This window comes from Mytilus galloprovincialis, chromosome 7, assembly GCF_965363235.1.
Source record: "Mytilus galloprovincialis chromosome 7, xbMytGall1.hap1.1, whole genome shotgun sequence".
In the NCBI taxonomy this organism is placed as follows: Eukaryota; Metazoa; Mollusca; class Bivalvia; order Mytilida; family Mytilidae; genus Mytilus; species Mytilus galloprovincialis.
The window spans coordinates 10776697-10789068 of NC_134844.1; the positions used below are offsets into that span (position 1 = coordinate 10776697).

General features: G+C 32.4%; 1 protein-coding gene across 1 annotated transcript in view; it reads left to right on the plus strand.

Moving 5' to 3' along the window:
- The first annotated feature begins 6530 nt into the window (after nt 1–6530).
- LOC143082286 (cysteine--tRNA ligase, cytoplasmic-like) overlaps nt 6531–12372 on the plus strand; it is a 193836-nt gene continuing 187994 nt past the window's right edge. The window contains exons 1-3 of the mRNA XM_076257906.1: nt 6531–6848; nt 8045–8170; nt 10157–10248. Coding sequence (XP_076114021.1) covers nt 8068–8170; nt 10157–10248 — 195 coding nt within the window. The 5' untranslated portion in view covers nt 6531–6848; nt 8045–8067. The remainder of the gene's footprint in view (nt 6849–8044; nt 8171–10156; nt 10249–12372) is intronic.

Genomic DNA, 12372 nt, shown 5'->3' on the forward strand with positions numbered 1-12372 from the left:
CTTTAATGACAATTTTTCACAATTTGTTCATCATATTTGCTAACTTTAAAAAATCTTCTCCTCTGAAACTACTGAATGGATTTGGATGAAACTTAGCATGATAGTTCCTTAGATTATCCTGCACAAAGTGTGTGCTTCGATTTTAGATCCGTCAAAAAACATGGCCGCCCTTACTTTAAATAGAACATAGGGGTCAAATGCAGTTTTTGGCTTATATCTCAAAAACGAAAGCATTTAGAGCAAATCTGACATGGGGTAAAAATGTTCATTAGGTCAAGATCTATCAGCCCTGAAATCTTCAGACGATAACATGTTTGCCTGGCAATATGTTCAATAAGGCATTGTTTACCAGGTGAGCGATTCAGGCTCTTGAGAGCCTCTTGTTACATATTTGTTTGTCTATTTATTTTAATTTTTTTATACATTGATTAATGGATTTATGTATTGATTGATTGAATATATTGATTGATTGATTGATTAATCCTCATTTAAATCCGTATTTATGCAACCTTCGTGATTTGACATTTAGTGGACATGTTGCACCTGTGTTCAGCAATGCTGCATGGTTATTCATTCTAAGAAACAATAAACAGTGAAACGTGTAACAAGGCAATCGGTGACTGATTTAGAATATGCAGTATAACGTAATCAGAGATCAATATTTTAATTAGATTGAGAAAAACATAATGCCCCTAAGTGGGGCATAACAAATAGGATTTTGATTTAAGTTTAGATATGTTTAGAATATTTTATAAGAACATTTCCCTGACATAATCGAAAAAGAATTATTTGATTTTAAAAGTCGGACCAGGAACATATACTTTATCTTTATCTTTATCTTTTCATGATACTGTTCCCGGGCCAGGTCGGACCGAAATATTGGCTGTGAAATAAAATTAGTTGCAACTCAAATGTATTTATTGATTTTAAACTGAAAATAAAAAAAGGATGATTCCTCGTTAAAATATTACATGATCTACATTTGTCATCACAATCAGGAAACATACAAAATTCCTACCTTCATTTGTACTGATGTGTCACCTAATGTCTAAAACACAAATACGGTTCACAAGTGTTATTGAAGTCCTTACCAGTGGCGGATCCAGAGGGGGGCGTAGAGGGCGTACGCCCCCCTTTTTGCTTGGACCTTTTTGTTTTTGTAAACTGATTAATCAGACAAGACTTCGAGAACTTTGCCATTTCCCGTGTATTTATTTTTTATGCGACAATTCTTTATTTATAATGATATGTTTTGCTGTTATTTACTGATTATGTCACTGAAAACTCATGTGATTCGCTATGGTGGAGTTGACCAGTTCGCCTTAAAAACGTCGCTCAGTCATTTTGAAATTCAAATTACAGTTACACATGGATAGACTGGGGATGACAATCATGACATCTTCAGTCAAAGCGAAACAGGATTGAGCAAGAACGTATTGACTTCTATTTCACAATTCCACGAGACAGAAAGTTATACTCTATTACACTTTCATGATAAAAAGTTCCACAGCAATATTATTTATCTACGAAAACATGTGTAACCCCAAACGCCCCAGCCTATTTTAACTAGAAATAACATAGCTGAATGATGATCCCCAGTCAGTATAAGCTCTAGATAGATTTAAAGTCTAAGGAACGAACCATTTGTTTGAGAAGGCAGTGCGAGATATATATTTGAAAGAAAAAATCTGACCCAGGTTTTTGCCTTTTGAAAACAAAAATTCTGGCCGTATCTGGATTGAAAACAATAATCTTGTCCACCTTTTTGCTATTAGAAACCAAAATTTCCAACAGAATTATTTAGCATTAAAAATCATGAATAAAAAAACGGGCGTCATGATTTTTGGGGGGCGGAGGTTTGCATGTGTGTCTGGAATGTCTGTTTCGCCGAAGTTGCGAACTGTTATATTTAATACTTTTTTCAAGACCAAACTGCAACCGGCTGCTGGGTGTGGCCTTTATGTCTCTATTTGTCGACCGTCATTCATAAACTCTGTCATTTTAGACTCATTCATAGCCTTTGGTTAATTTGGAACCCCTCACTTCCCTTAATTTAGTTGGGTGAAACATAGCAACCAAACATTTGGATAGAAAGTACTTGTTTGTCTTTCTTAAATCGTGTCGGTCGTATCGTAAATTTCATTGAATAGCCCGGCGTATATCTGGTTTACAAAAAGATATCTGTGAGGCTATTCTAACTTAACATACAACAAACGAGAATTTTCCATGTCTATTTTTTACTGACAAGTCCCACATGTAATATAGCAGTACATAGCTTTGGATCCATACTATCATTTTATGATAGACAATTAATAGGGAGAATACAGCATCAAAAATGTCCAACCCTTACACTTTACAGCAACTATAAAATATACATGCTCAAATAAGGAACCGTTTAAAATGTGCATTTTACACTTATTTTATGTCTTTTAGCCCCCCAAAAGGTCCCAACATTTTTTCGCCTCGCCCCCTTTCTAAAATCCTGGATCCGCCCCTACTTACATCCTTAAAATTAACAAATAAATAAAATGTTGAAAAATGAAGGCATGCATCAATTATAAACATTGTAAAGGGTTCCAAGCTCAAATGATATCCTAATTTGTTGTATTTAAGAATGTGTTTCATTGTCAGTGTAACTTTAATAGATACGAGTATATTTGGTATGCGTGTCAGTCAGACAACTCTACATCCAAGTTACTATTTGTTAAAGTAAACCATTTTAGGTCAAAGTTTGATCTTCAACATGGAGCCTTGGGTCACACAGAACAGCAAGCTATAAAAGGCCCCAAAAATCAATAGTGTAAACCCATTCAAACGGAAAAAACAACGGTCCAACCCTTATAAAAAACGACTCAGAAAATTCAGTTAAAAGGTTATATGAAATGGGCATGACAAATGAAAAATAAATCTTTAACGATAGCTTTTTTTGAACTTATACCCGTTTTGTAAAGATATACCTTTTCGCAGGTTTGGTCTTTTTTGGAGAAATGTTGTTTGTGCTGTATTTAGACCCCTTTACCATGAAATTTGTTTTGCTATCACACGTAGCGGGTTTAAGCGTTTTAACGGTACGAAACATTCACCATTATGAAACAATAGTGTAACAGTGTATTTATGATACCCCGTTCTAGATAGTCAAATCTGACCCCTTCAAATGCAAGAGAAAAAAAAAATAACCCAATTTCAAAAATGCAACCCCGTGTGTTGGTATACATACCCGCCCTGGTATCACATATATAGTGAGTATTCCCCGGGTAGATGTAGAATGGGCATTGGGGAAGTGTCGCACAAAACAATCATTTCATGTATAGATTTACTGACCGTTTTGGGTCCCAGTCACCCATCAGATGGGGGAATCAGTATAAAAAGAAATCAGAGTATGTGTTTAATTAATGAATATGATAAATTGCCATATTCAATACAATATTAAGCTAATGACGATATTTTTTTTTGCAAAAAGGGGGGGTGTACGTCCCGATTACGCCCTTACGTGGACCCACCCGGGTCCCCTGACCACATCAACAAACAATAACTTCTAAACATCAGATTCTTGACTTAAATTTTGTTTATCTAGCATATTTTCCCTTTTTGGTACAGAAAAAAAGCTTTATAAAAAAGAAGATGTGGTATGATTGCCAATGAGACAACTGTCCACAAGATACCAAAATGACACATACATTAACAACTATAGGTCACCGTACGGCCTTCAACAATGAGCAAAGCCCATACCGCATAGTCAGCTATAAAAGCTATTAAACAAGTTACAGCAAATAAATCTGCAATAAGATTTTTCAAAAGATTATCTAACTTAATATGAAAACTTCTTCTTGGTAAGATTGTGTGGAAAATATAGCGTATAAGGTAATAAAACTTCAACTGTCAACATAATTGAAAGGACCATGAAAACACGTATTTTATCTTAAACCTTTTAAGAATCTGTAACACTCCAATAATAATTAATACCATTATTTTCATAAGCTTTATTATAAAAGTTAATAAAAAGTTCTTAGATAGTAGTAAGGGAGGTGATTAGAAGCACTGGTAGTGGAACACTTACTATATTCAGAGATGAGACGGAATTTAAATGGTTGTTTGTGCAATTTTATAGGTATCCAGCGTACATATTAGGGACTTTCAAATGTTTGACAGAGGCTTTAAGCTGGGTAGTTGCGGTGATATGCTTGTTTACAATTTGACTCTGAAGTCTCTGTGGACCGTAAGGACCTGGATGCCAGTAGAAGAATTGATAATTAATTATTTCGTTTTGGAGAACGTCCGTGTAGTATATGCATCTCACCACCGCTACATTATTGGCTGCTTATTTCTTGAAACCAGATGATAATTATTTGTATTGTACACAGGCAAATTTCATTCATATCAATCTCACGTGAATTTCGCCTTAAACGAGCTTATACGTGAAACTTACGTAAAATCAGTTCATGCGAGTTTCATGTGAAACTGACAGAAATTTCACATGAAAATCACATGAACTTTTTTATGTGAAATTCACGTGAATTTGAAAAATAAAGTAATTTAAATAGGATTTAAATTTTCAAATTTAATTAAAATCATGAAAAAAAACATTTTTTTTTCTAAAAAGTTTACGTAAAATTCATGTGAAAAAGTTCACCTGAGATTCATGTGAAACTCAATTCACATGAACTTTTTCACGTGAATTTCATGTGAGTTTGATGTGAAATTCATGTGAGCAAATTTTGCCTGTGTAAAAATGGAAACTGTATTTACATTATGATGTACATGTATCAGGATCACCTAACAAAAAATATTACTAGAACTTAGAAGTTACAGAGGATTCCATTGAGTGTGTAGCGAAAGGTAATATCTTTGGTTAGCATGCTTGTTAGTTGAACCATGAAGTCATTGTTAGGTTAGGTATACTACCCTCCTTTTGAAGTAGCATAGTCCAACAGACAGAGTCAATTTGTTTTCTGTCGGACTAGTCTATTCTTAAAGTAGGGTAGTTTACCTAACCTAACAATGACTTCACTGTTCAGCTACAGCTAACCAAAGATATTACCTTTGGCTACACACTCAATGGAATCCGCTGTAAAGGTTAACGTCAAAAAGTGCTTCTACACAAGTTAGGAATATGACAGTTGTTATCTATTCGTTTGATGTGTTTGAACTTTCCTTTTTTTAAATTTTCCTCGGAGATCAGTATTTTTGTGCTTTTACTTTTTACAGGTAATTTTATTTCATGTGATCGAAACTCAAACTTTATAGATATAGGAAGATGTGGTATGAGTGCCAATGAGACAACTCTCCACCCAAGTCACAATTTATAAAAGTAAACAATTTATATAAAGGTCAATTTAAGTACGGTTTTCAGCACGGAGTCTTGGCTCACACCGAACTGCAAGCCATAAACGACCCCAAAAAATTACTAGTGTAAAACCATTCAAACGGGAAAACCAACGGTCTAATTTATATAAAATAAGGAGAAATGAGAAACACTCACTTAGGGAGCTACCATTTGATTTTTATGGGGGGGGGGGCTAGGATGAAAAATTTTGTCCTGCTTTTTTTTTTAGTTGTAATCTCTGTCCTGCCTTTTTATTTTTTACTCTATTCGGTCCTGCCTTTTTTTTTACTAGTTATCCTGACTTTTTTTACACAAATTGTCATCCTGCCTTTTTTTTTTTACCAAGTTGCTCATCCTGCCTTTTTTTTTACTCAAAACTCCTGTCCTGCCTATTTTTTTCAAATTTCATCCTAGCCCCCCATAAAAATCAAATGGTAGCTCCCTTATGAACCAAATCAACAAACGACAACTACCGAACATCAGACACTTAGGAAATGTGCAAACAATTGCAGCGGGTTGAAACGTGTTAATGGTACCAAACGTTCGCCCTCATCTGAAACAATAGTGTAACACTGAGTCTACTATAACACATACTGTGTTATAGTAGTCTCAGTGTAACACAACAAAGACGTCAGTAACACAAATGAACATACACTGGACGAATAAATTTGATCTATGATACAATCAAATCGGTAAATACAAAGCTAATAAGAATAAGGAATGAATAATAAATAATTAAGTAATAGTATAATACAGCTAAGAAATGCTAAACAATGTGACTGAGAAAAAACATCAACTTTAGTTCTTATTATCTAATTATGAACAAAATGTATTTTAACTTTGGGTAATATTTCTTTTAATTTCGTCTCTTTTCCTTTTAGGCATTAACATTAATGGCATGCCATATTTTTCAGGATTTAGTTTTAAATCCTGAGACTTAAGAGTAATGCCTAATATCATTTAGGCAATAGACTTACAGCCAGTGCGTTACTGAGCGTATTGCCTAGGATTTAAGCTTAATGTCTGATGTCACTTATTTCCGCTGATATATTCAAAGACATCAGAAAAAATTTAGTGTATGAAAATCTTATTAACAATGGAATTTTCTTCAAAATTATCTTTATTCTAGAATATTTAGATTTTTGTTACAAAATGTTATAAAACAAGTAACAATGCCACCCTTCACCGCTTTAGAATGAACACTATACTGCAGACAAGTAGTTCATACATGCTGCTTCCGGTTCTAATTTGTCCATATTTTCATGATTTATAGATTAAAAAGATATGTTTGGTTTAGTTAAGGACTTTATTAGAAAATATTGAAAGATTCTTATATCATAACTGATATAAATAACCATCTGCTCTCTACATATAGTAAGTTCAACTGCTGTAGAATTAGGGGCGAGTCAGTTAGGTTTGTCTACTCGACTTCCGCTATTTCATCACGTTTCGGCAGCTTCGTTGCCGGTATATAAGCTCCGTTTGTGATCTATTTACACACAGACAGCTTCGACTGGTATGAAAGGTAAGTAGTTTGGTATTTAAAATTGACATTTTCAGTGGTGTGATATATTTTCACTTATGTTTGTAACATTGGTGACAGTTTTAAAGTTGCTGCATAGCAGACGATTTCTCGATTTTTTACACGTATGATTTCTTGAAAGGTAACAACAGTATGCTTAAAACCTGCAATATTGGTATTTGAAAATGCAAACATGTAAGCGTTATATGATCTCATGTAGAAAAACCCTACAGCAGTATGCTAATGCTATTGTATAGAGCCTGCATCTGCAGCATGTACATTAGTTGTGTCAGACTTCTTGATTACAAAGACGTTCTTGTGACTATAACAAACTTTTAATTGGTTATCTGGTTAACTTCTAAGAGACAACGTACTCTTCAAATTTAAAACATATAAGATCCTTTGAATTAAACAAAACAAATGAATATGTTTTATATGTTTTACCATAAAACATTTATACATGGACTTTCTTTTGACAAAAAAAAAAAAACCCTCTTTAGAAATGTGCTGCTATTCTATTATTGTCTTCCTGAATATTGCTGTCAGTACTTTTTTATTTCACTTAGTATACATGATAAAGCATAAATAACAGCATAAAAGATTTATTTTAAGTCTGGTATACATATAACAATGCAACATAATTAAGCTCTGTAGAGCTCACAAGACATAAAACAGTTAGCACATCATGCAAAGCATAAATACTGGTATCAAGCACAGCATAAATATAGGTGACCATACTGTCTTCAGCAATGAACAATACCTATCATAGTCCACTATAAAAGAGCATGGTTTAACTCCCAACTTAAATAGAAAATATTCAAATGTAAAGCAACCAACAATCATGACAATAAGTTTAATGCCAAGAAAAAAAAAAAAAAAACAACAACATTAAGTTTGATTTACTGAAGTACCCCCAACACTGTCTAGCGATGTCATATATTATCTGTCTGACTGACTTGAGTACTAAATAGAAATGCTCCCAAGTAAGCATAAATATTATAAAACCTTAGACATGTTAGAGGTAAACCACAATTTTCGACTACTCTTATTAAATTGGGAAATATTAAAGACCTACTGAATCTCAAATATAAGAGTCAATATGGATATATATAATATGTCAAAGTACTTTATGAGAACATTTAGAAATACATGTATACATGGTATAAGAGATGGATAATTCAGTTTTATTTATATTTCAGATTAACAAAGTTTGTACCATTGAATGGCATTGCGTGGACTAAAATTTATAAGTGAATCTCAGTTGACTATTGGATTATTTAAATCATTTACTACAGTACAGATACTACAGACATATAGGATGGCTAGTAAGTTATATTGCAATGCTGAGGTATCCATACTACTAAATAACACACTGTAGCGGTACAGATTTAATGTTCATGAGCATTTGCCTACACAGTTTTCCAGCCTGACTGTGGCAGGTCTTACTATCTGAGCTTTCCCTAAGTACAATACAATATAACAAACGAACACTCCATATATAAAAAATACAAAATGTAAAAGCAATGAATTACTAAGTAAGGGATAAGAACACCCTGGATGTCACACCATGACAAGGAACGGGAAACTTGTAAGGACATACTGCAATAAGAAAATCAGGACCGGTTCAAACAGAAAGTTTTTGAAAGCAGTGCACCTAATAATCAGCATGAATCTATCCTATGGCAATATTACAAATATTTAAAATCCTGTCTTAGAATAAGGTGTAGGTACTTAAATTTAGTCACCAACATCAGGGGTGTGTTTTATTATGTTGCAGCAAAATTAAAAGAAAATTACAAACTCATCCAAGGCAACAGACGTTGTACAGGCATACACTTGTCTGTTCTATGGAAGGAGTACAAAATGTAACATATCTGAATAAAAGTTTGAATGGATCAACAGCAACAAGATTACAATACGTGGTTGTAAAAAGGATATCTGAATGTCACCAGAAGGTCTTTAATGATGGACAAGTGTTCACATCATATGACCAAATTCAAATCATTCAAATCTCCAAAACTTAAACACAAACACTAAAATCACCAATGTTATTTCAGAAATTGACAGATTAATTTTAGCACTTAAAAAAACTTGATAAAATCTAAATTAGTATGATGTATTTTGTTGAGGGCTGATTGAGAATTAAAGTTTTACAACGAAAGAGTAAAATTTAAATTTTCCCTTTATGAACTTTATATTTCTGTGTGGCAACATTCCAGCAGAGCCTTCAGATGGACTATTTTAATCAGTTAATTCCAGGTTATTTTATATCATGATTTCCTTAATAGATAGTTGTTGCTTAAAATGAAGCTGGTTAAGCAATGATTCTAAATGGTAAAGTTGAAACTCTTCCTGTAAAATATAATATGATCATGGTAATATCTGTCTCACAATGAAGACGATATGATCTTCTTGTTGGAGTTGTAATCCTGTCCACTTCTCTTTGATTGTGAATTTTTACATGACCTGACTAGAATTTTTTTTAAGTGGTAGACTTATCTCATTTGTATAGCAGTAGAAAAAAGTAAAATAAGGAAAAAATGAGGGCAGTAGCATTGTATGAATTAAACTTCCACCATAATCTCAATACTGGGCAAATGTGTAAAACTTCACGAAAATATCAAACAAGTATGAAGAGTTTACATTAATCCTAGCCCCCTGAGACATGCTTTAAATTATGAAGAAGCATGAATAAAAGAATATATATACAATACAAATAACCAAAATATGTTTCTTCTAATAGTTTTTGAATATCAATGCTTGTAGTTTCTAGAACATGCTGTAAACACCATGTATTTCTGTTGGTTTATTCAGTTTAAAATAGAAATAAGGAGATGTGGTATGGTTGTCAAGGTGACTAACTATCCACCAAATTTTTCAACCAAGTGGATGTAAGCAATTATAGACAACCATCATGACCATATGGATTTCAACAATGAAAAAAAAACCATACCACATAGTGGTCTTAAAATGTCTCCAATATGGCATGTATGAAAATTGTGCAACAATTCAATTGAAAAAACTTAAAACCTAAGAAAACTATTCATTTGTTTGTCTGTCAAATTTTACAGTTCATCCCAACTCCATAACAACAGAATGAAATGGAGCCAAACATACATGTATTTAATGGTTTACTTTTATAAATTGTGATATGGATGGAGATTTGTCTCATTGGCACTCATACCACATCTTCTTATATCTATGTAAGTTAATCTTTATGAATAATGCATACAGTTCTTCCAACATCATATGTAAGAAAGGACACAAGTTAAGGATTTATTTGACACTACATGCGATACATATATTTACAGCCAAAGTAAAGAAGACACAGCCTAAGTGGACCCCTCCTAAAGGTACAGAAGTCCCACAGCTCAAGTTATATAACAGTTTGACAAGACAAAAGGTAGGTCACTGCTTGACACTAACAGTACCTGGTTTTGTTAAAGACTTACCTATTCAAAGACAAAAAGCAAGATCACTTTTCTGGTCTATTCTGAAATTTAAATCTACTGGACAAAGGTCTATTTATTGCATAGGTGCTCCACACGAACCAACTTATTTTTAAGAAAAGTCTGGCTGGCTTTTTTTTAACTAATACATTTATCTTGCGTAAACTTATATATTTATAGACAACGTCCAGCTGGCTTTTGTGGGGTTATCTAATAAAAAGGGTGAATTTAACCTGTATTGAACAAAAATGTCCCATTTAACATGTTTAAGGGTAGTAACTACTGATTATTTTAAGTCTAGTTGTTATAATAAAGGTGATTTAATTATTTCCAGTGGTACTGTAAACGGTCACACATTTGATCAAATAATTCAAATGATGATGACATGTTATTTTTATTGCTTTCCCCCCTGGCAATGCATTGGATTATGAGTAAATATATTTCAGATTCAATCAACATGTGATTCTTGCAATAATGTCTGTAAGTAAAATGTAAAAAAAAAAAAAAAAAAGAAGGAATATATGGTAAATTTTCCCTGAAAATGATTTCCTTTTTTTTCTAATGTTGAATATATTCACTACTTAAAAAGAAAATAAAATAATTAAAAAATGCAGACAAAAAAAACAACAGTTTGTACAAAAACTTATCGTATTATAAAAAACAGTATTTAGTTTCAATGGCCTGATCTATTTATTTGTCTATGTAATAAATCTTTTTTATATATATATATATATATATATATAAAAGAGAGAGTTACATGATAATTATGTTTATACAGAAAGTGCAAAATATGAAGAATTTATATTGAATAGACTACAGGGAACAGAAATAACGTCTATTTTTTTTGTACGAAGACATTTTTCTAAAACTTAATGGAGTTGTCTCCATAGAGATTTAGTAAAATTACTTTGTAGGGAAAATTTAAAAATAATTTGTCTTTCAAATGAGAAAATATTTTTAATACATATGAAATATGTATGAGAGACTGTTCGTTGTGGAAATGAAGTACATTTTATGCATAGAAAGAAATGAATTATTCAAATGTTATTGACAGTGAATTTATATTTTGTCAGTTTTAATGGAATATAATGGTTTTATGAATTTAAATAGATGATGTAATAGACAAATTAAGATGTGAAGAATGCATAATCTAGACTTTGTGGTGAGAGAGAAAAAAAAATCAGTCAAATTTGAATCATTAAGGATAAAACTATGTTAGACCTAAACTTATGATTATAACAAGAATGAATACACATTAACAGGGTTCATTGATAGTGGTTTGGTTGGAAGGAACTTCTCATGTCATATCATTATCAGTGGCATTCAGGCTTTTACAGATGGCTATGAAGTATGCACATTTTCATAGATATCTCACTGGCTTTTCCTTATACATGTAACTATTTTTATCACAATTTTCTAAAATGATGCCATATCTTTTTTTGTTATGATTTTACATGTCATACTACTTGATTGATATTGGTTTTTGTCAGTTGTGTAGAAAGATAATGTATGACGTCTTTAGCATATGTGCAAAATAGGGGTAAACATATTATAAATGGTTTTCAAAACTTTAGGATGTTTCTGGCTACTTCTATTCGCAGGGCTTTCATCCTTCTGTGAAGTTGTATCTTCAAAACACTTTTTCATTTGAAATACCATATAAATAGTATAAATATCAACAATACTACTGTAAACGGAAGTTCATAGATTGAAGGGAAAGGAAAAAAAAACAGAATGCTTAATCTTTTTGCAGTAAAGGAATAAGCCTAATCCAGACACATAAAAAATTCACTGATAGGTGAGGTGGGTTGCAAAAGCCTTTCTTTAATACAGCACAAAAAAATATCCTCAAATTTGATGAGATTGTAGCTGCAAAACACCCTCTCATTTAAAACACCATATATTTGAAATCTGGCATCTTTCTCTACCAACAATATTGGTCAGTCTTACCTTCACCTCTAGGTCTTTAGACATAATAAACTGTAAAATGTGCCTGGTGAACATTCATTATAATGTTTATACTCCTCATGTTATCTGTTTGTATAATGAAACATTTAGTGTAATAAGCTTTCAAAGTC